The sequence below is a fragment of the Muntiacus reevesi genome, chromosome 4 (genome assembly GCF_963930625.1).
Source record: "Muntiacus reevesi chromosome 4, mMunRee1.1, whole genome shotgun sequence".
In the NCBI taxonomy this organism is placed as follows: Eukaryota; Metazoa; Chordata; class Mammalia; order Artiodactyla; family Cervidae; genus Muntiacus; species Muntiacus reevesi.
In genome coordinates this window covers 129708792-129733758 of record NC_089252.1, presented here as the reverse complement: position 1 = coordinate 129733758, position 24967 = coordinate 129708792, and the positions used below count along the sequence as shown (strand labels likewise).

Sequence of the window (24967 nt, the reverse complement as noted above, 5' to 3'; positions counted from 1 at the left end):
GCCCTGCTCACCAACACACTCGGGATCCAGGGACAAGTTAGGACAAAACCCATAAACCACCGCCACCCCAGTCCCTGACTGCTATTCTAGACAGACCAGCTGGGGGCTTGCCAAGTTCTACCAAAAAATCACTTGCGAGGGCTCACTGTCATACTGGCCCCAGGCAAAAGGAAGTCAGTAACATTTTACATCTGTAAGTCTGACCCCTGAGCTTTCACTCCTAACAAGTATATCTCAAACCTGTGTTTCCCATCAAATGTCAGGGGGCCCCTGAGAGGGCACAGATGTGATCTCGGGGACCAGAAAGATCCTCAGGGCAAGAGTTCATTTCAGACTTTACAAGCCCCAAGGTCCCCGTTGGAACAACCCAACTCTGCCATTGTAGGGTCAGCAGCTTGAGACAACAGGTCCGCAGACAGATGTGGATATTTAAAAAAAAAAAAAAAAATAGGGTAAAGGGTAGATTTGGCTGACGGCTATAGTGTCCACTCCAACATTTGGATGATAATCCAAAGTACACACACACACACACATCCTATTTGAAAGTTCTACCTCATATATATGACCACCTTATAATGCACATGACTTCTGAGACTGCATTTATGATCGAATTGGAACCAAAGAGTCCTACTCAAATGACCGCGGGTATTACTAGACTGGACGCGGACATCCTGGGCTGCATGGACGTCTGCAGTCCGCCCCCTTCCCAGGATCGCTTGTCCCTTCTCCTAACAGACGCCCTCTTTCCTACACTACATGTGGCATGGGCTAAGCAAGCCCGTCTCCTCTTTACTCCAACACCCGGCAAGAGGTGCGTTCAGCCATGAGCTCGTCATCTAAGCCCGGACGATGAAGGCTCCCCCGCCGGGAGCATCTCTGGGAGAGCCTGGGAAGAGGCCTGAGGTTGCCACTGGCCACAGTGGCCACCGAGATGCCCAGACCCAGAGACGCGGCTCTAAGTTCAGACAAGCAGGAGGCTCTGTATTTCCTGAACTGGGTTTGGGGCGCTTAAAATCGTATTACCAAAGTCTATAACACGCTAACAAAAATAAAGGGCCAACGACAAGGTGTCAGCGGCGATTCAGAGCCATGGTACAGCGTGCCTGACGCGGGGCGCTCAGCGCATCCACGCGCGGACAGCTTCTCACTGAGGGGTCCGCCGGCTCCCCCAAACCGAGCTCGGCTCTCTTCCTTTTCTACCCACTTGTTCAAACACAGAAACCCGGGAAGAATCCCTCCCCTAAAACCCTCCACATCCAGCCTGTTGGCAAGTGACATCAACTTTTCTTCATCTTTTCCCAATATACTTTATTATTTTTTTAAACCTCTGTCCCTACCTTACTTTTAGCCCTCATCACCGCCAGGAACACAAATCCTCCAATATAATCCTATTACAGACATCTTTCTGGCCGCTGTGCTTTCGCTTTCACCCTGTTTCAGACAGTTCTCCAAATTTTATCAGGGGTCACAAGACCATCAATGATCTGACTTTTGCCTCCCTTGCCAATACATTTTTTTTTTCCCTCCCGCTCCCTACCTTCTGCCCTAGCTTTATGCCCTGCTCTTCGGACACCATAACTTTCTCTTCCTGCATATCCTCTCCCTCTCTCCTCTCCCCCATATTTATTAAGTTATTTCTTATTCTTCAGGAATCAGTTCTCACAAGAGCTCCTTATCTACTCCCTCCTAGTCTGGGTCAAGTGCCCCTCTTACGTACTTAACAATCATAAGCATGTCTTCCTGTTAGAGAAACTATCTATTTACTTGGTCTCCCCTGTGGATTCTAAAATCCTTGAGATTATGGACTACATCTTCTTCAGAGTCTATGCCCCCCCATATTATATGCAGATCCTGACACAGTTAAGCACTTAGAAATGCTTGCTTAAAAAAAAAAAAAAAAAAAAAAAAAAAACAGGAATGACATGAGCTGAAAGCATCCCACACTGATGCTTTCTTGAGAGAGAGAACAGTTCTATATAAGAATGACTTAACACTTTTAAATCAAAGGCCAATGTCTATTTGAGTCGATTTCCTGAATTTAAAATGAACCACATTCAAATCTTTCTCATAATCTTTGAATAGAATTATCATTTTTTATACTATAACTTGCACAAGTCAGGCTACTTAAATGGTAAACATACCTATATGTTTTCTTTCTTTCCATCACTTCTAGTAACAACAGCTGTTTGCAGCCTCTGAGTTAAGTGACCAGAAAACACAAAACAATTTATAATGTTATAACTAAGTATCATTAAATCTTTTGATATGGGTATAAGGAAATTGTCTCCTTATTAGTTTTGTATTAGCTTGCTTACATTCTATTCATCTCTTTCTTTTTTCTAAAACCAATGCAGATAGAAGTCATCAGCAACTCATGTGATTTTCTTGGGAAAACATATTTAAAATACAAAGAATCTCCGTTAAATGAAGGAAGAGTGATAATATTTCACAAATGAAATCAGTCTCTAGCTTCCATTTACTCAAGATTAAGACAGAGAATACAAATCCAGTTTTCAATAAAGTTATAGCTATCCTGCTTCTTTGACCTCTTTCTACCAATTTCAGTCGATTCCGGTAAATTCTTTCTGAACACACAAATAGCTTGAAGACACATACAAAAGATTTTTTCCAAATGCGGTAGGTAAGCAGCATACAAAGCATTTACTCTATTTTTATACAGATTGCCAGTGATGCTCAAAGGAAACACATTCGGGCTAAGTTCTGGTTTGTGTTTAAGCTTTTATTCAGGTTTAGAGACAACTTTTAAAGTAAATAATGTTCTTTTCATAACTTAGGTTTTAACTTTTTGAACTTCTTTGTCAACCAGTTTTCACAAATAATGATGACACAAAATAAAAGTCAAAATTTCAACTCTAGATTATTCTTAGCATTTAGGACAATTTTAACTTTAAAATATCATTTATAAAATATCATTTATTAAATCTGAAGGTTGAGTATATGAATAAAGTGTCCAATTTAACATTAAATTAGCTAATTATTTCAGGCTTTACTTAGAAAAATAAACCCAATCCTCTCCCAAAATAATAAATCCTCAGAATTCAAATTCCAAATACACAAAGATAAACATCTGGGTACTTATTATGATAACTGCCTTTTTCAAAAAAAATACAAACATGCTCCTGTCTTATAACACACACCCCAAATTCAGCATGCAATCAAAATCTGTCATAGAATTTAAGATGCCAAAGAACCACTTTCCAACAAATGGAGCTGAATTCAGAGGATTCCATTCTAACAACCTGTCTTGATTTAACCTCAAGAAGCTGACAATCATTTGCTGCTCTGGTTCCAATCTACAGAGGTACTCAATCAAAATGACCCATCTTCCATTGCAGTGCCTCTGTCTCCCATCCTGATTTCTTCATAATGATCCCTCCTCTAATGATCCCTAACAGGATCAGTTCCTAACAGGAAAGCATTGTATCATAAACAAGAAACGGGCAGAATCCTCTTCAAGTCAACTCCTCCCAATTTCACCAAAATTCATTTATAGGGATACCAAGCGTAAGCTCCTTCAGAGTAGATAACCCCTCTTCCCATCCAATCCCTCACCCTGGAGAAATCCAGCTATTACACTTTTCTTTAGTCTTAGAAATCAACTGCTGAGGCATGTTTAATGAGGTCTTTGAATTATTGGTTTCTTGTACTCATTTAAATCACTCCCAGAGAGTTGAGAGCCATCGTGCAGAAACCATTTGTCGTTTCCCTTTAATAAATTAAAACAGTATGACAAAAATGGTTTTAACCCGTCAGTAACAGAACCTGGTTTATTAAAATACTGGGTGAATTTTCACCTGAATATTCTAAAAATGTTCCAAGGAACAGATGTGCATTAGAGAAAACTAGGCTGCTATCCAACAAGAACCAAAAGTGCTCTCCTTTTTAAGAGTCTGCCACTTGCTGTTAGAATTTAGTTATCAATAAGAACAGAGTAAACATTCCAACTGAGAAGAAGGTAACACATAAGAGAAAATGCCGATTATGGCTGAGGTAAAAACATCTTTGGTTCATGTGGTTTGCTCTATCAGTGCTTCATTTTCCACTGTATGCAGAGCAAAATGCACGTTTCACTGAAAACATTATCAATGGCCCCCCAATGGCCAATTTCAGATACATTTTTTAGACAAATGGACCCAAATCCCAAACCCTAAAATTGTGACCTGCTTTATGCTGGAAGAAACCTTGGAAAATCATTAGAGCCACACCTAGCCTTTAAACAGGAAAGAGTCTAATCAATTCCACAAACCTTCAACATCCTAAGCTTACTTGTACTTTGAGGAGGAAAATAATTCTTGTTTGGAAGAGAGGAGGGCAGGAAGTGGGGAAGGAAGCCAGAAATGTTAGTGTCAAGTGGTAAGTAAACATGTGAAAGATCTGTTGAATCAAAAGGGAGATCAATATTCTTAAAGGCAGAACTACTGTAAATAAATTAATATGAGTCATAGGTCCTGATCAAAGAGCAAGTCAGTGAGAGAGTAACAAGTTTCCCAGAAAAGGCTTCAAAAAGCAGAGCTTTTATACCTGATAGACTCACTGTAAAATGAAAGATATATAAAAAGTAGTCCTGGGTTGTCCCCAGAGAGACGGATGGGGTATGGAGGGAGATGGGAGGGGGGTTCAGCATGTGGGGACACCTGTACACCCATGGCTGATGCATGTCAATGTATGGCAAAAACCACCATAATATTGTAAAGTAATTAGCCTCTAATTAAAATAAATTAATTAATTTTTTTAAAAAGTATTCTTGGAATCTGGGCTCTCAATTCAACATAACCTTTTGCAACATAATTCAAAATAACTCCATATTTTCATATTTTCCATATTTTTCCATATTTTCCCATGTTTTTCTTATTAATATTAATAAGGAATATCTTAATATTAAGATATGTCCTTAAATGATTTTCCTGAAAAATCTAAGATATGCATCAGAGAGTGGAACAACTCTTACAAGAAGCTAAGAAATCATAATTTTTCATATGCTCCTACACACAGTATCTATCATCTAATCTAAAGAAGAAAGTTACTTTGCAGTGAAGATGTCAGGGAGACATCTGAGTTCAGGTTTTTGTATATACTTTTTTTAAATTGATTGCTAATGGTTTTTTAAAATAATTTAATTCTATTGGAGTATAGTTTATTTACAAGGTTGTATTAGTTTCAGGTATACAACAAAGTGAATCAGTTATACATGTAATTGAGTATAGACCACAAACATTTTACTGGTAAAATTTGGTGTGTATACATATATGCATATGTGTGTATATAATGGTTAAATTTCAAAATCATTTGTCCAAACCTATAACCCAAGGTGAAAACTGAATTTTAAAATTAGTAATTACTTAATATTGCTCACTGAACCCTCTCAGTGACACTAATTCTATCTGAAATACCTAGTGAAAAATTATCAGAAATGTTTAACTTTTGAATATTGACTTTAAAGAAAAAACCCTAAATATTCTACAATATTTTCAGATGTTATTAAATAATCATCTTAAAGTATCAGCTATAGAGTTAATGAATATTTTCTTGATTATGAGAAATATTTGTTAAGACCCTAACACTGCACTTTATAAAACTTAATAAATTCTCCCAACAACACTATAAAGTAGGTATTCCTATCCTCATTCTATAGAACAGGGAACAGAGGCTAGAAAAATTTTAGTAACACAATCAAAATTACATAAGTAGCAAGTAATAGTTCTGGGATTAGATCCCTAGGCTATCTGATTTCAAAATTCTTGTGGTCTTTCTTAATTTCTGCCACTCTGTTGCTTGGAAAGTTCTAAAAAGAAAAGGAAAAAAAACTTGTAATTAGTTACAAAATTATATCACCAGGCTTAGATATTAGATGTCACCCTCCAGTACATGTACTAAGCATACTTCCTGGAAACTCTCAATACACCACTGATTAACACAAACACTTCAATGCAGGAAGAACTTCAGCTTACCTGACATATATCTTTCCTAATCACTGGCTGCCGGTACTGCTCTGACTCTGAACATACTCCCAAAAGAAAAAGGTTTTATTGAAGAAAGAGACCATGAGTACTCAGTAACAATACGCCCTACGAAGCAGAACCAGAGTACCAAAGATTATTCACACCCGATGCACTATAATTGGTCCTTTTACCTTGCAGAAGGAAAAAAGTACTCAGATTGGACAGAATATCTATCCAAAATAAGCACAGAGACCAGCAACATAGGGAAAGCAACAGAAAAGGAATCGTTGCTATTCAGTTGCAAAGCTGTGTCTGACTCTTTGCTACGCCATGGACTACACGACTCCAGGCTTCCCTGTCCTTCACCATCTCCCAGAGTTTGCTCAAACTCATGTCCATTGCATCGAAGATGCCATCCAACCATCTCATCCTCTGTCACCCCCTTCTCCTCCCGCCCTCAATCTTCCCCAGCATCAAGGTCTTTTCCAATAAGTGGCCAAACTATTGGAGAAAAGGTAGAGATGAGAACAAAACCTGCTTCCATGGTGAGACCAGGGACAACTGATCAAAGGGTGAACAGAGAAGAGAAGCAAAGATGGGGTGTGGCAGGGTGGGGGATCAGAAGCTGGGACAGCAGGAGTCCAACCACTGACTCCAGATGAAAGAGTGAGCAAGAACATGGTGGAGAACACAGCTCTGTTTTCCGGTGAGAAGAGAGTGAGATGCCAATGACTCAGGGACAACGAGTCATTCATCCTCTGGTCCAACACCCTTACCTCTAACTGTATCTTCCTGCATCTCTTTAAACACACAGAAAACATTCATCAGACTATTTCCTTTGATCTTCACTCTGTGGTTGGCAGTTGTTATCATTATTTGCACTTTCTGACCAATTAGAAGAGCAAGTTTTAGAGGCTTAGCACCTCAAGTACTAGTTAATAAAGTGTTAATTCCGAGACTAAAATGCTACTCTCTTATGCTGGCCTACTGTTCTTCTGTAGACAGAGTACAGTATTTCAAAAAAAAAGAAATAATTCTAACTTATTTTAGAATAAATTATTTAAAACGATTTCTACTAAGTAGGCATGTAAACTGTCAGATATACAAGGAGTTCACCTATTCAGAAAAATCCCAAAAGTTAAGGTATAGTGTACCAGGTTAAAAAAAAAAATCATAGGGGCCCAAGCATTTCTAACACATTTCAAAAGGTAGATATACCTTTATTCAGTAGTATCACCCAGTGCCTGAATATCATTAATAAATCTTTCTCTTTCCTACTTTCAGCTGCCTAAATGTTCATATTTTGCTGCATGCCTGACATAAAAGAGTCTTCATGCAATGTAAGCCAAGTTTCCTTACAAGGGATTGCTCAAAAAAGTACCACTCATCAAGGCACTGACTACAGTCTCGTTTAGGCATCAGTTTCTGGACAGCATCACTGATGCAATGAACATGAACTTGGGCATGCTCCGGGAGAGGGTGATGGACAGGGAGGCCTGGCGTGCTGCAGTCCATGTGGTCGCAAAGAGCCAGACACGACTGGGCGACCGAACCACAACAACAAATCTGTTCAAGTCATAAGCCTAAGGCAACTGCCTATCAGTCTGTCAAAATCAGAACCCAACATCTGTCTCCACAGTAATGTTACAAAGAAGATGATATTTTAATACAAGATAGCGACAGATATTTCGATAGAGATCATCTAGATTTTAGCAGGCTGTCTACATTTTCAAAATATATACAATATCTCAAACACTTATGATCAATTTAAAGATGCCATGATTAAGCAAATAAGAAAACAAAACAAAGAGATTAAATAAAAAGGTAAAACTCATATGCTTTTGAGATATAAAAGATTATGCTAAATCCTTTTTAATCCAGGAATTTAGGCAGTCTTTTCCAAATGTCTGTAAAACACACAGAGCTAACGAAATCAGCAGCATTGATCACATCTAAGAATGCCAGAAATGCAGATTCTTAGACCGGAGCCAGGCAGAATCTGCATTTTAACAAGCCCAGGTGATATGCAGGTAGACTGAAGTTTGGAAAGCAATGATCTAGAAATATATACATATACACATACATAGATGGAAAGAGATCCAACAAGAAGCCCAGCTTGAAAATGTGCTTTTAAGCAGAGGTGCAAAGACCTTCATCTGTTTCAAAGAAACTGAGAATTTAAAAAGCATTTTAGAAGAATTTTTAAAAGACAATCATCCATATCAAAGAATGAAGGTGGGGTATGGAGGGGAAGGTAGTTATGAGAGAGGACCTGGTCTAAGCCCCCTTGCCCGCCACAGGCATCCTCAATATCATAATCAGGTCTGAACTTAAAAGCAGCTACAGAGACGTAAAGAACAGATACATTGGGAGAGGAGGAAGGAAGGGTGGATTGGGAGATTGGGATTGACATATATACATCACCATGTGTAAAACAGACAGCTAGTAGGAGGCTGCCGTATAGCTTAGGGAGTTTAGCTCAGGGCTCTGTGATGACCTAGAGGCGTGGGATGGGAGCAAGAAGGTCCACAACGGAGGGGCTATATGGATACATATAGCTGATTCACTTCATTGTACAGAAACTAACAAAATATTGCAGAAACTAACAAAATATTGTAAAGCAACTATATCCCAACTGTTTTTTTTTAAAAAGTAGGTACTAAATAGTCTCTCACAGAAATGGCTTACTTTATGTGGATGACATGTAAGAGTCATCAGTAACAGTGAAATTTCATTTTCTGTTCAACATGGAATACTATAAGCAAAAAATACTATTGTTTTTAAAAGAAAAATGCAAAGGCTTTTGAAAATATAGAGGTGGAGGAAGCAACCTAAAAGACATCATTTCAACAGGATATTTTAAATGGAAGATTACCTATGGCAAACTACAGTTGGTAGTTTCAGGCTGGACACTGGTGTCTTTATAATAGCTGCTGCTGCTAAGTCACTTCAGTCGTGTCTGACTCCGTGCGACCCCATAGACGGCAGCCCACCAGGCTCCCCCGTCCCTGGGATCCTCCAGGCAAGAATATTGGAGTGGGTTGCCATTTCCTTCTCCAATTCTTTATAATAGATTTCTCCTCAAATCTCAAATTCATTTTCTTTGGTTAAGTCAGTACGTATCCTTGTGAGAGTGGGTTCAAGTGTAAAACCTTATTTCTTTCATATAAATTCAGTGATAACAATAGTACCATTCTTTTCCTTTCAATAGAATAACAAGAATAACCTTCCTATTTTAAATGAGGTTTACCAAATGAATTCAGGTATACCAGTTTTTCACATCAGCTATAAGTAATTACCTCCCTCTAAAGGGCCTATTTCTGCAAATAAAAATGTCTTTTTGCCTGATTAAACTTCTTCATCATCAGAGAACTTTTCCTCTGCAAATTTGTAGTTGGGAAATTTGTCATTAGAAGCTTGCTTTGTCAAAATGAGCTCTTTTCAATTGCTTTGGGAAAGCAGACCTGCAGTTAATTACCTGAAGGAGGAGAGAAACATCCTATTCTAAAAGAAGTACACTTGACAAAATATTTGGACCCAAGTGATCTACCTTAAGACATCTTTTACAATCCAAGGCAGGAGGCTCCGTATTTATAACACCTTTAAAAACCTGAAGATAGGAGGGCTGAGGTGGACAAAAGCTAGTGCAGAAAACAACGAGAAAGGTCCCTAAGGGGAACAACAGAGCTATCACCTTTACCCCCCTTTCCCAAATGGCTCTATAATGGCAAGTGTCCTCTCCAAACTGCAAAAAGCAGTCAAGCCTGAGATGCAGTCTCTACAGTCACCACCCAAGGCGCCCCTGTGGAGGCCACAATTTGCAGGAATGTCATGTCAACGTGCACTTGATACTGTAAAGAGTCAGACTACTGACTTTTTCATCCAAAAGATATCCCAAAGAGAAAAGAAAGCATTGACCTGAGACAATTCGGAAATTAACAAAAACAAGGTGTTTACTTATCCCCAAGTGTTTTCACTTATCTGCCTCGCTCAAAGACTATTTTTATGATCTTGGATTTATAATAGATGCTGGATAACAATATGCATTACAATAATATCCTGAATATAGGCATATAACCCATCTGAGAAAGCAAAGCGAAAACAAAAAACAAGGCTATGGCCTGCATCTTTTCAGTGCCTTGATAGAATGCTTAAAAGCAACTGAAAAAAAGAACACAAAATTCCAAAAGACCCAGCTGTAAAAATTTCACTAGCCTTCTTCATCTTTCTTTAAAAAAAAAAAAAAAATACAGCATTTTGTAAAAAGCAAACTTGTGAACTGCACTTAAAATGAATACCCAAGGAATTCCAAATATGCACGGTTCTATGGGCTGTCATTTTTCCCACTGGATTTTTAAACAATGTTGAATCATGACTGTTTGAAATACTTCGGTGCCATCATTTAACACCGTTCAAAGTGTCAAGAGCCACATTTTGCCCCAGTGGCCAAGTTTCAGCAAATAACACATCCTTTGAAGTCAAAATACTCCTAAATGATGCCAAGTGAGAATTTCTAGGCTATAACAGTCGAATTTTTCTACTTTTAAAGAAATCAATAATCCTTGGAACGACAAGTAGGAAAACAGCACTTTCATCATCAAAAGTTGTGAATTTTTCAGTTTCAAATGTCAGTAAATTCCTTTCCCCCACGGCAATATTTTTACACATTGTTTCCTAGTTAAACCATAATCATAAGCCTATAGTGAATTTTTTTTCTAAACGTGATGCTCCTGAGGAATAATCACACATGTATCATAATAAATTCCACAGAAATAAAGGGCAATCATCAAAGACAAAGGGAAAGAAGTACTTTATTTGGCCTCAACACCTAACACACCGCTGCTATTCCAAGGGCACTGATGTGAGTTTCATTTGACAAGTATGTAATTTACCCAGTTTTCTTGACTAGAGCTACATGCTGAGCCATGCTTCAGACCCTGCCTCACTCTGATATCACAAACTGCCCTGGCAAAGAAATCAAAAAACAAAAGCTTAGACCAAATAATTGAAAGCAAACAGCATCTCCTCTGCCATGTTCTAAGGTACGTTTAAAACAAATACATTAGCACTGCCCTCAAGCAATGGGGTAAGTGTATATAGCCTTGGAATAAGTAAATGTATATATAATTTCACTTATTTCCACAACAAAATGGAATCTAAAGGTGGAGTGAGAATTTTCAATCCTAATCTCTTTTCCAAATTAATCCTTTAGACAAGAGCAAGTTCAAAATCTCTCTCCATCTCATCTTTAAAATAATCATTTCTAGTTACTCAAATTAACTTGATGAAATGCCCTTAAATAAGATAAATTACTTTTAAAACATGATAAAAATGGTTAACATAGAATCGGGAAAATAAATCATTTCAGTGTTCCTACTTTCTTCAAATTTCTCCAGAGTAAATGGACTTACTCAATTCTTTCCCACTTAACTATAAAGAAGAAAGGTCATGGATGAACCCAAAATGGTAATCCCAAAAAATTTCTAAAAGACTTAAACAAACAACTATACCTTTTATTCTAAGAAACCTTGAGTACCAGAGAAACTGACAAACATAACTGAAAAATTAAATCATCAGAGAGGAGAAGATCAATAGAAATTTGATAGCACTGCACCTTGTTAGAATTAACTGCCTAGAAAATACAGCCCAAATAATACCTGAGACAAAAGTCTTCAATCCCTATGACTAGTCAAGGCAAATCCAGCTAATTCAAAGTGTTAGCCAATGCAGACCTTCATGGAAAACAACTGACGTGGACAACAGGAAGGAGCCATATGGCAAAAGCATTCTAAAACTTCCACAGGTACAAATAAGTGCCAGTGAGCACTGGATCAAGAATAAATCCAGCTCAAACCATCTACCATGGGTCCTCAGCAGAGATGCTCCAGGAAAGAAGCCAACAGAAGCCCAGTAAAAGTTGAAAACTGTGAGTATCCATCAAAATAAATATGAGTCAATGCAACCGAAACGCTGCTAAAGGACAAGCTATCAGCATTTCTTCATGTCTAGCATCAGACTCCCAGATTCAAACACTATACAAGCACCTAATAAAGTGTAGGCAGGAAAGGGATGGGCAGGCACGCTTATTGGCAAGGGGAACAGCTGCTGTTTGTTTTACGCACCATACACGTGGGAAGCCCATGTCTAGTGGTGTTTATAATCAGTGAATTAATCAATGTAGCCCTTTATGCCTCAAAAACACATACAAATCAAATCTTTAAAGAAACCATCAAGCGTTGTGCATTATTCCACCTGTAATGATTCAAAATATTACACCTTTTTCATCCCATGAAAAGTAGACGGATGTAGCTCCCGGTGATGGGTTCTCTCCTCTTTTTCCGCGAGGCTCTTAATGAAGACAGCTATTCATAGAGAGAAGGTCACTGCATTCAGCAACCCACTTGTCCTTTCCATCAAGGCTGCCACACTTGTCAATTTTCTGAAGCCATTAAAGGAACGACTCAAAGTTCATATAAGATTTAGCTTCCATGAGAGAATCAAAAATTTAAGAGATGAATACTAGTGTGTTAAAAGCATGTTAGGTGAGAACAATGAAGTTATAAGAAAGTAGGTTTGTCAGCCACAGATTTACCAGAGGGCCTTAAAGGTAAACTTTGTCCTCTCCTAGTATTTTGACGGTGCTGGGTTTAGACAAAACATACCCTTCACCTCTGATAAACAGCTGCACCATCAAGGGCATTTTAAATAGGTGCTTTTAGCATGCGGAACAGCAACAAAGAGATTAAGAGGACAAACTGCTCTTAACTCATGTTGGAATCCAAAAAGCTGAGGCTCTTTCAGAATTATAGCAGCAGGGAATTCTATTACTACAGGGTACATTAGCTCTGAATAACTAAGTGCAGATGACAATATGATGTAAACTGATAATATGCAATAACACAGACACTCCCCCCCACCCCCGCCGGCCAATACAGTACATTTATATATGAAAACAACAAGAGACAGATGGCTGGCAAGAAATTTCCCTATGGCATTTGTGCATGTCCGTTCAGTGCTTGTATTTGGGTCATTTGCTAGGATAAACCCCATGTGACAAGCTCAACAGAGGTAAGGCAAAGCAATCCATACTGGCTTCACTTAATTTTAATTTACTGTTAAGAGATGTACTTGTTCAAACAGCAAAATGACTTTCTCTACATAGATCTGATTAAACAGTCAAAACTTAGCTAGAAAATAAAATGTCCTATAAAACATTTTATAAACTGTAAATTGTATCCACTGGCCTTTTTTTCGTTTTTTCCGTACATTTTCAACTGGGAAAGAAACGAGCATGAAATAACACTCTTGTACACACTGGCTTCTTCCAGTAAAGACCTGAAGAGACAACCTTAGATACAAAGCAAACTTCTCTCTTATTTACTTTGATTTTATAGTAATTCTTCCTAAATATTCATTTACTAAATACCAGACACATCTTCAATGGCTGAACATACTACAACTTTAAGATAACAAACCCAGATTGGTCCAAGGCAAATTTATTTGAGAGAACTTTAAACAGAGAAGTTAGAGGAACTGGTCAGTTCACAAGAAATTCTTATACCAGGTCAAAAGCCCAAACTGATAATAACATTAAAAGATCAAGTAGAAAATACAGTTTACTATCTTTACAAAAAAAATATTTTTAAAAAAAGTGTGTATACTTTAAATCTTCTATTTCTTCATTTAAATACTGCTAATGAAACTCTTTATGACATTCAGGGGGGGAAAAATGAGTATTTTTAAAACTGAGATTTACATTTACACCTAAATGAATAACTAAATTAGGAATGTGCTATTGAAAATCTGGGGTGGTTTTGATTTCAAGAGAAGAAATTCCTGTTGTGGAGTTGCTTCACCAAGTTTTACAAAATTACTGCGTACCAGTAACTAAGAAACCCAAAGATAATGTTAATGATCATGGTTGAGTTTAACAACTGCAGAATGAGCAATAAGGAAGATTTTTTTCAAAGCAGCCACAAGTCCATTTCCTACTTTCAGAAACGCAAAATTGTCTTTTTAAACTAATGTCTTATTTTACTCACATTAGAATAAAAAGATAAATTTGCGGCATTAACTTATTTACTTGTTATCTACTATAAAAAGCATGCATTCAATTAGAAGATATGTGCAAAATGAAATCAGAGTAGGAAACAGCAATTATAGTTTACTTTTGTTGCTTTGAAGTAAACTGACTCCTTTGTTGGTGTTATCTCTATGCAAAATATAACAGAACTTTTAAAGAGGATGAAGGGAAAGTGACACAATGTTACCCTCAAAAAATATGTCAGAGAGCAGAGAATTTGGGGTCAGCAAGTTTTCCCCACTAGCCTAACATTAAATTTCTCCAGAAAATGAAATGGTCCTTCAAGAAGTCACATGCAACATGACTTAAAATTTAGCAACGACTGTATATTTATAATTTCAATTTTACTCTAACCACAAATTAAGATTCAATACAGTTATTACTAGATTGAGGGCTAGGGGAGAGGGGGAAGAAGCTGAAACCATATATGCTTTTTCATCAGATATGGTGAATTCCACTCTTTTACTGTTTGTTTCATCACATCAGAGCCATATTCTTAACTTTAGTACAGAAACACTTGTAAAATATTAAATTTTACCATAGGGAAATTGCTTTTGCTAAAAGAAGGTTTCAGATTACCACTTAATCTCAACCAAGCTACATCAAACACTGAATGTAATTACATATATAGTTTATAAAGTAAACTTGATCACTATATTTAAAAGAAATGATAACTTGGAGAAGTACCACAGCAATAACGTTTAAGCTGAAGCAATAGAAAGCCCCCCTACAGTAAATGCCAGATTCGTCAGCTAAAATGCAGAGTCTTGATTTCACTAAGCAAGTCGAGCATAAAAGTCATCTCTCTCCTTGAGCTGCTCTCTCCCTCCCAGTTCTGCTCTCTCCTTTGAAACCATATTTCACTAAAGTTCTTGGGAGGTGGGGGGAAACAGGGAAGCAGCAGAAACCACAGATGTAGTTTAAACAAGTTTCACACCTGAGTCCTTGTAGTCTGAAATGGAGTGGTGGAAATAAACACATTACCATCCTCCTACAATTGCCACTTGCCACTCCCAGCTTTTTTCCCTCTTCTCACACCACTGAGTTAGAACAGTGGTCAGAAAGTCTACCTGTAAAGTCACAATCTACAGTTCACCTTGGCACTGAATTACCTGAACATGCTATGCAGACACCGAGTAAGTTCCACGCCCCTACTAATACATACTTCATAATTTCTAGGATTCATAAAAACCAAGTGATACTTGTAAGACTTCATACTCTGAAGACTATGTAATCACACATGCAGTTCTGCTACTAGAAAAACTAGAGTCAAATACACTTTTCAAATTGTAGCTAACTATAATTCATATTTATAGGCCTTCAACATCATATTGGTATATATTGTCTATATATCATATATTGGGCATGCATCAACTAGATGATATGGGCAAATTATCACACTAAATTTGTCTATGCGGCTAGGTATGTCAGGAATTTTGACACTCCATTCAATCTATAGCAGGTAAAGAACTTACAATTGCCAACTATCAAAGCACAACTAATTTATCATCACACTTACACTCTGCCCAAGTTACAACACTAACACTTCTGACTGAGGATTCAAGAACACAAAATAAACTTTAAGTCTACAGAGAAAAGTACATTCAAATGTAGTTTAGTTCCAGCCCTAATCTTTATTGGATAGATTCTTCTGACATGTACTTTTTAAAGAACTGGACAGCAATAAAGAGTAGCCACGCCAGTGATGCTTCATTTATGAGTGTTCTACAATAGTTACAGTATTACAGTAAGTTATTTACATAAACTCTTAATTATTGGCTTAAATACTTACTCTTCAAACTGTCCCCAACAGTACCTACCAGTCACAGCCCAGATTCTCCCCTGAGCTCACCTGAGTGAAAAGTCACCCAACTCTGGAAAGCAAGAGTTTTTTTCTGCCAGTACGCTAGAAATAGCAGGTGCATAGTAACATAGAATTGGAGGGAACAGAAGCAGCTCATATCACTCTTACACACAGACCATTTATTCCTCAGAGCTTGCAGCGTAATTGCTAAAGACCGTATGTACATTGCTTGAAAGTTAAGGAAAAGTTTACGTCTAACAGTGGCTTTCTATCAACCAGTATCTGATAGACACTTACATATAAGGCACAGAGAAGGGTCTACTGGATCTTGCATCTATTACCAGGGGATTTCATAACAGACGTGGGTGTGAACCAAGATTTGGTGACTTGAGGCGTACAACCATGAACACGCTTTTAAGTGGGAGAGGGGGTACAGTAGAGGATATAGAATCTGGCTAATCACCATCAAGAGAAGATTCTGCCTTCAACTTCCCTATCAACCACTTTGCTTAAGTTCACTCACTGCCTCGCCCTGGCCCTGGGGATCCATTCACTTTCCATAGCCCAGAGAGGCTGCTGAAAAGCTGTCAAAGTAAATCTGTGCTCACTTTTTGGATGGTTTAATTTCAATGGAGCATGAAACACCCCAGGACGGTTAGTAAGTTTAGCCAGGCGTGCTGTTCTCCCTAATATATTTTAATTATGCATCTGTTTTAATTGTAATCAGATTAAGTCACCGGAAAGGCACAAATTGGAATTTCCCCTAATGGAGCTTTTCATCAGTTTCTAAACACTAACAACGTTTAAAAAAATAGGTAGAGACACGAGCACAACTGTGACATTTCCCAGAAATCGATGCAGTTTCTTTGACAACACAGTTCAGGTCTCATTAGCCACCCAAACTAACCCAAATGCAGAAGACAACTTCAGTCTCTAGGGGCGTCTTCTTCCCCCAATTAGCACAAAAGAGTCGCTAACGTCTAAAGTAAAACTCCCAAACAGAAATGAAGGCCCAGGCTTTTATAAAGTAATACTCCATCGATTGTGAGGGAGCACTGCCCTGGCGCAAAGTAATGTGCACCACGCGTCAAAAGGCAAAGTGGAAACAGGGCGATCTCCCCACTATTCTGGCAACTGTCAAGTGTGTGTTTTAACCTCGGGAAATAAAAGTGTCCCATCAATAAAAGGAAACGTTACAGGAAAGATCTATTAGAGGGCAGGGAGCAGCTTCCTTCCAGCCCAGACATAAAATCGCTCAATGTGCTTCTGTTGCACCAAGGAATACCTAAGAATTGTTTTTAATGCGTTCATTAAACAGTTTCCCAAATTGCTGTGACTTCCGCTAAGAAACTTAAGCGTCTGCCAACAGTGTAGAAGCAAGGGAGAGGAACCTGCTGCAAAGTAAGAACCCAAACTCCCTCAGCCCGCCCTGAGCGCCCGCGTCCCGAATGTTTGCTTTAGGTTCCGATGCTTACGGGTCTCCTAAGCCTTCAGGTGCGGGAAGAGTCCCTCCAAGATGCACTTCCAGCCTTAAAGAGGGAAGCTTCAAAGCCACCGCGGAGTCCCCAGGCAGCCCGTCACCCCTTCCTCTCACCCCCTTACCTGTCATCATAGCAGAAATCCGCACTCAGGGTGTTGAGATACAAGGCGAGCCCCAGAGCGCTGCTCACCAACTCTGCAATCATCTCTCCACCGCCTTCCCTCCGGCTCGGCTCCCAGCGCGAGGGCAGCAGCGGCAACAAAAAACAGAAGCATCAATCCCCACCTTCCGCCGCTTTCTCCTCCCAGCTTCACTTTTCCCTCGCTTCCCCACCCTTCCTTCCTCCCTCGGGTCCTTCCAATCCACCGCTCTCCTCCTCCTCCTCGCCCGTCTCCGCAGCTCCTGCGTCCTCCCCGGGTGCGGGCTCACACCGCGCTCCCCATGCCCTGCGCCGGCGAGCGGCGAGCGGCGTTCGGGCTCCGCGTCCCCCGGCAGATCCACAAGGCTGGTCCTTCGCGCGGCTGCTAGCCGCCACCCTAACCCATGGCAGTGCGGGGCGCCCTAGGTGCGGAGTGGGACTCGGAGAAGGTGGGAGAGTGCGGGGTGGGGGCAGAGGGACCGGACCGAGCCGGGCTCTGGGACCAGCGGGAGGAAGAGAGAGCGAGAAGGGCGGCTGGGACGGACAAGGCAAACCGCCTCCCCTCGCCGCCTCCCGGGCGCACGGCTCCTGTGCGCTCGGGCAGACTCCGGCCGCCACAGCGGCTGCAGCTCATTCACTCTTTATTAACGCCCCTCCCGGCCCTAGCCCCTTCTCCGGTGAAGTGAGAAGCGGCGGCTGGAGCCTCCAGAAGCTCCCGCGTGGGGTTCGCGGCGCTGGCCCCCGCGCCTGCGTGGCCAACCCTCCATCCCCGGACCGCCCAGCCCCTTTCCCCACCCAGATCCGCCCCTAAGGTCCCGCCCACGTCACCCCCTGGCTGGAGGCTCCTCCCACCCTCTCCCGGGCGGGAGGCTCCGCCTTCCCACCTCCCGGCCTCCCCCTGTTGCGTTCACCTTCGATTTCACTCTGGGAAGCCGCGGGGACCCAGGGTCGACGGCTGGAAAACTGCCCAGAGAGCTAGCTGGAGTGCGCCCTGGGCGCGGGAGCTAAAGGAGAAATGAGAGCGGCAGGACGCGGTCGCTCGCTCCGCTGCTGCCTGGCGGCGCCTGGCACCACCAGCTGGATCTCAACCCTGGCGCTGCTGCGTGTGCCAAGCGATGCCAGGCGTAAGTCCGGTCAGCTGCAGAGACTTCTGGGGACCGGGAGAGGCAGAACAGGTTTGGCTAGTGCTGCAGACTTGGTCGCCACGAACACACACGCGACGCGTCAGACACCCTCAGTGTGAGCCGAAATGGGGTGGTGGGGGGGTGGACGAGTTTGAGGGGGCGTCTTAGGAGGGAGAGATTTCAGCTCCGGGCCGACCTTTGTCCCGAATGTCAATGGAGAGACGGGTGGGGAGGGAAATATTCCCGCAGTTAGCTTAAAAAGAAAGGGCCCCAACAGAGGACAAAAAGATTAGCACGCACACAGGCGTACCCGCAGCTGCGGCGGCTTTTCGTGGTTTCCAGGGAACTGTCAGGCGGACTGGGAGAACACAGAGAGACGTCTTAACAACCCCGTACAGCGCTGCCCGTAAACCTAGAAAGACGGGAAGCTAATGCCCTCTCCTTTCCGCCCGGATGCAGGACTGGATGGAAGGCATCCAACACGATGAAATATTGTGTAGAAGAACGGTCTGTGTAGAACGAGCTCTGGGTACGAAAGTTGCAAGCCCGAAGAGGACCGCGGGCTGCCTGCCACACCTCTTCTCGACTCGGCCTTTCCGGCTGGATGAGCGGCGCCCTTGGACCACGAAGTACACTGCTGCAGCGCCGCCTGCTGCTTAGCAGCCGCAGAGCATAGAAAACTGACCCGGAGAGGCCGACTTCCCCTCTCCCCCGCCCCCCAAACCTAGCCAGCGCCTAACCAGCAAGTTCTCCAAAACGGCGCCGAGAAATTGATCAGCCCCCCACCCCCATCCCCAGGATGTCTGGCAGTGGCCTGAAAATCAAGTACCGTGGTTTGGGTGTCTGCAAAACAAAGCTCCATCTTTTCCCGAGTTCACAAGGAAATCGATGTAGACACAGATGAAACCATGACTATTCATTATATTGTGCCATGCACGATGCGCCCATTTTTGTGCCCTGGGAAAAACTTATGTAAACGCATATAAGAGGGAATTGTATCTTTAAAAGTAGAGACTGATCTTTACTTTTTTATTTTCTTTTTAGCCACATAACCTCTGCCCACTGTCAAAAAGTTTGGCCCATCAAAGGTCCTCTCTATCTCTCCACTGCACTTACCTATTGATACTGGATCCTAGGACGCTGGAAGAAGATCAAGCTTCTCTAGAATCAGATTCCTGAGTGTGGGTCCCTACTCTAGTGCTTCCCATCTGGGTGACCTTTAGCCAATCACTTCACCTCTTTGTTCCTCAGTTTTTTCACCTATGAAACAGTGATGATAATAATACCTATCTCTGGGTACATAATTATGAAGATGAAAGTAGTCAACATGTGTAAAGCACTTATTACCTAAATGCAATAGAAGTGGTAACTCTTATTATTACTCTCTCCAGGGTTCCCTGGTGTCTCAGATGGTAAAGAATCTGCCTTCAGGCTACTCACTCTAGTATTCTTGCCTGGAAAATTCCATGAGCTAGTGGAGCCTGGCGAACTACAGCTCATAGACATGCAAAGAGTTGGACACCACTGAGTGACTAACACTTTCACTTTCATTCTTTCTAACTTCCTCTTATCCTTTAGGCTGTCAATTACAACCTATATGTTTACCTCCAAAATACATCTCATCACATCCACACTGTTGCAGTCCTCATCCAAGCTACCCATGTTCCCATCATGGACTAATGCAGAAGCTTTCTTAGTGGTCTCCTTGCTTTGACTGTAATTTCCCCCCCTCCTCAGTTATAACTTTCTGAAACCCTATGAACTCCTGCTTAGGTGGGGGGGCGGGGGAGGGGGGAATGTTCAGTGACTTCTTGTTATACATAGAATAAAACCCAAATCCTTACCACGACCAGCCAAGCCTCCATCTGGCCTCGTGAATCTCCCCATCTCACTGTGCTCTGGTACCCCAGCCACACAGACATCCTGTTCCTCTGGAATTTACACTTTTCTTTCTCCCGCATGGAATGCCTTCTACCCAGACCTCCAGTTCCTTCTCAGCATTCAAGAGTTGGTTCAAATGTCATCGCCTAGAAAGGCTTTTCCAGCCCACACCTGAGGAGGTTGCCTCTCCACCAGCGATCCCTATCCCTTCTGCCTGCATTTAATTTCTTCATCGTAGGTATCAGTATCAGAATCACCATCAGAAGAGCAACTCCCAAGAGGCGAGGGACCTTATCAGTCTTGTTTCCCATGTGATGCCCAGCACTTATAAATACCTGGACAGTTAAAAGGAAAAAAAAAAAAAAAAATGACAATAAATAAACAAGTAAATATGTTCAGCAGAAACCATAACGACTGAAAATACACAAACTTTAATCTTGAGAGAATAAGGCAAACTGATTTGTTCTCTATGTTAGAGTTAGTGAAAAATTAACAAAGGAGAGAGGGAGGAAGTAAGTTAAAACTTCTTAAGAATGCATCGACTCTGCAGGAAAGTGGAAGAGGTAGGAAGTCACAGACAGCCGTGTTCAATAATTAAGAGGACTCAGAGGAATGAAAGTATAAGAGCTTTGGGTTCAGCCTGCTAAAAGCTTGTAAGCATTTCCCAGAGCTGTCTCCATTTTCAAGACTCCAACAGTTTTAAAGGAACATTTCCTATACTCCTCCCTCGCCCCCTCCTTTTCTCCTCTCCCCATCTCCAGTTCCTCTGAATTAGAAGCACAGGACACTGTGAGACATGCCACAAAGTGGCACATCTTGCCAGCCCTGATGAATGAAAGGCTGGAGATCCAGCTGTGTGTGAGAAATCCAGTTGCTTGTAGCAAATTTTCCTTCTATAATTTAACATGGGTCTCAGTATTCTTCCAGTGCATTAAGTCTTGGTCTCTTTCACTGCTTTCCAAGGGCTCAGAAGTAGCCAATGCCTGCATTTTCAACCTTCCTTAAACAACTTTGGGGAGAAATCAGATTAAAGATGTAAAGATGTCATCACTCTCCTTGGAGATCATTTCAAACCTGAGGACATTCCTTTTTAATTTATTAAAGTGTACTTACCCATTGTGAGATTGCTGCTTGAGTTCTGAAATATATACATATATATATGTTCTATTGAAAGTTACTATTGCTCTTCACAGATGAAGGAAATTAAGCTAGCTGCCTTGAGTTTTCTACCTTAGATACAAGACTGGCCGAAAAAGTGCTAAGCCCTTATTTTCCCCAAGTAGTTTCCACACATCTGCTACCTCACCACTTCCTCAATGAATTATTTTTTATAGTTGCCCCGACCTACCCTGCATTTGTTCTGCATTCCCAGCCCTTTGTTGTATAATTCATACCTCCGCAGTGCCAGTTCCTTGGGGTAAAGATTTCCTTATTTCCTAAGACATTTTTAGTTTATTGTGCAATACCATCTTCCCTTTGGGTGTTGCATAAATATTAACTAAAAATCCACATCTGGTCTTTGTCGTCATTTCTATTTGTCCTAATACAACTTCTCTTTGAACAATTCATTTGGAAAGTGTGCCAAGGGTGAAATGTGACACATAAATTCTCCTGCTGCCTAGGATGCCTTTTAAAGCGCCCACAGATTTGGTTATTTATGAACAGAAGATTTGCACCTCTTCCTTGCTCTCTCAATTCTAAAATTGTACCAGGCCAAAGTAATTACAATCTCCCATATGTTTTGTGGAAAGGTATCCAAGAATCTCCTGCTAAAATCTTAACAGATTGACTAGGAAGCAGAAAGGCTCTAGCCCAGCAGGTGAAACTGCCTGTTAAGGGAGGTCAGAACAGGGCTCTCTGCTGAGGGACTCCTAAGCTCTGGGCTTTTCTCAGGAAATAACCCTGCAGGAGAAAAACCAGAGCGTGGATGAAATGTGGGTCAGGGAGCTGAAAGAGGCACCCAGGCTGTCTGGGTAACTAATGACAGTCAATGCATTGGCTACACATGTTACCTTTCCACATTTCCCAGCATACCTTAAAATGCTACCCTGTAGATACTACAAATGTAACCATGCTTTATCCCCAAACTTGCCGTCTTATTAGGAATGTAATTAGGAAGAAGCAGCAATGGATAGAGATCCTGTTCCCCTCTGTCACAAACCCAGGGCAATTAAAAACCAGCTGCTACTAAAAGAATGATCACTTGAAAATCTCCCAGTCGCCCCACTTCCAGTTCAGAGATGTGGAGGTGGAGGAGGAGTGTAGAAATAACATGCTAATAACCAGATATGGATAATTGCAGAGATGTTGAGGCTAATGATAGAATTCAGAAACTCGATCGAAAAACCAAGGACGGCCTCCTTCGTAGAATCTCTCTGAAAGCAATTACATGCACTGGTATAAACAGAGATCAGAAATATTCTAACAGCTTGAAAATGGCACAGATTTGGGTTAACAGGGTTTTTATAAGACTCAGATTCTATATAATAAAAGAAAAATCAAAAAGTAGAAAGAGGATTAGTTTTGATGTGGACCTTAGCTAAATTAACCAGTTTTCATGAATATTGCCTTGATGCTTAGCCCAACCTGGATAGACTCTTTAGAGCCAGCATCATCCAGTAGAACTTTCTACAAAGGTGGTTTAATACCTATGCTCCTCAACGTGGTAGCCATCAGCTACGTGTGCTACTGAGCATATAAAGTACGGCTACTGTGACTAAGGCATTAAACTTTAAGTTTTATTTAATTTTAATTAATTGAAATGTACACAGCAACATTGTCTAGTGGCTACTACGCTGAACAACACAAGGATTTCACTTAAAAGCTAGTTGCCTACTCCTCCCGGCGGTCAAAGCTTTATTTAGCCTGGATCCTCTTGCTCTAGTATATTCCACAGCCATGTCTGACCCGCTTTTATGAAACGGCTACCAGCCCTGAACACTTTTTAGGTATTAGGCATTTTGTGGAGCACAGTCTATGTTAGGATCTCATTTAATCCTCTCAAGAGCCCTGGCAGATAGGTACCTTTACCACCATATTTTACAGATAGGGAAGTGAAGGTTGAGAAATTGTCTATAGTCTGACAGCCTCTAAGTGATGAATCTGACATTTGAAATATATGTCTTTTAACTGCAAAATCTATGTGTTAACTCAGTGTAGTCTCCATTCAAACAGCCATATCTTCATTAGGATCTATTTCAGGAATGGGAATTCCTGGCTATAGCCAAGGTGTTTTGGTTAAATTCATATTCTTTCTCCTCTACCATCCCTCAGAAGGTTCAGGATAAAATACTGTGGAAGTCTTTCTTTGTCTATCATTTTTGCTTGATTTTTCCCAAATCTGATATAGACACCTGCAAAGACCACACTCTGACATGTGATAGAAACTCCCCCATAAAACATACATGCATACCACATATTTTTAAGAATAAATTATTCAAGCATGCATAGACTGTTTCCTAACATAATCCACACCATCTATTAGAAATAATTAAGGTAAGCATAACCCAAAATTCAACACAATAATGAAAGTATTAATGAAAATCAAAATTTAGAAAACCAATTAAAATATTTATACAAATAACTTAATATTATTAAGGTATTATATTAATATGTTAATATATAACTACTATATGACATATTGTTATGTTATATTAATATAATTAATTTCATTAATATTGTACTATTGTATGATATATATCATATATAATTAATGTTATAAAATAATATTAAGTCACTTGTATAAATGCATTAGTTGGTTTTCCAAATGTTAAAGACACTTTATTATGTTAAAGGCATCACTATATATTTGCATGTCATAAAGCATGCTTAATCCACTTATTATTCCTATTAAGATGATTAGATTCCTATTAAATAAATGACAAAAATCAATTCATTTAAAGCTTTTGCAATAAATTTAATTAATTTGCCCCTTTGAATGAATAAATATCTTAAAATTTATAACTTATTTAATAATTGCAAGTGAATTATACATTTATGGCCTTACATATAGTCTTCCACTATCCTGTACTTTTCTTTCCCATACTCTTTATTCTTTCATCTTTTTTTTCTTGTTCTTTTCATTCTGTTCTTTCATTTTTGCATGTTTTGCTCCAACAAAAGCATTGAAATCTCAATGCACAAAACAACAAAGATCTTTGCCCTCACATGTGTGAAGATCTTGCCCTGTGATATACAAACTAATCAGAAAAGAGGTTGTCTGCAATGGTGGATGTGAAGCTAAGGCATTTATTTTCTTGGCAGTCAGTTCCAGAGAGTCAGTCCTTGGATTGAAATGGACAAATGATGTCAACATTAAATTCATCAGTTCCAAGCTGAACACCAATGGGAACCTGCATCAGGAGCCTCTCATTCCTCTCTCCCTCCTCCCTGAAGTTAATCACATGCCAGTGCTGGGCTGGAAGGTTGTGATCCATTACCTTTGATAATTTTGGCCAAGTGTCTCCCCTTACTTACACTGCAAAGTGACACAGGCA

The 24967-nt window shown here is 40.5% G+C and overlaps 1 protein-coding gene across 2 annotated transcripts in view; it reads right to left on the bottom strand.

The window, feature by feature from the left end:
- TMTC2 (transmembrane O-mannosyltransferase targeting cadherins 2) overlaps positions 1 to 18184 on the bottom strand; it is a 394188-nt gene extending 376004 nt beyond the window's left edge. For both annotated transcript variants that reach the window (XR_010663044.1, XM_065934163.1), the window contains exon 1: positions 17450 to 18184. Coding sequence is in view for 1 of the 2 variants with exons in the window: in XM_065934163.1 (XP_065790235.1) it covers positions 17450 to 17532 (83 nt within the window). In the remaining variant the exon portion in view is untranslated. The remainder of the gene's footprint in view (positions 1 to 17449) is intronic.
- Positions 18185 to 24967: the final 6783 nt, after the last annotated feature.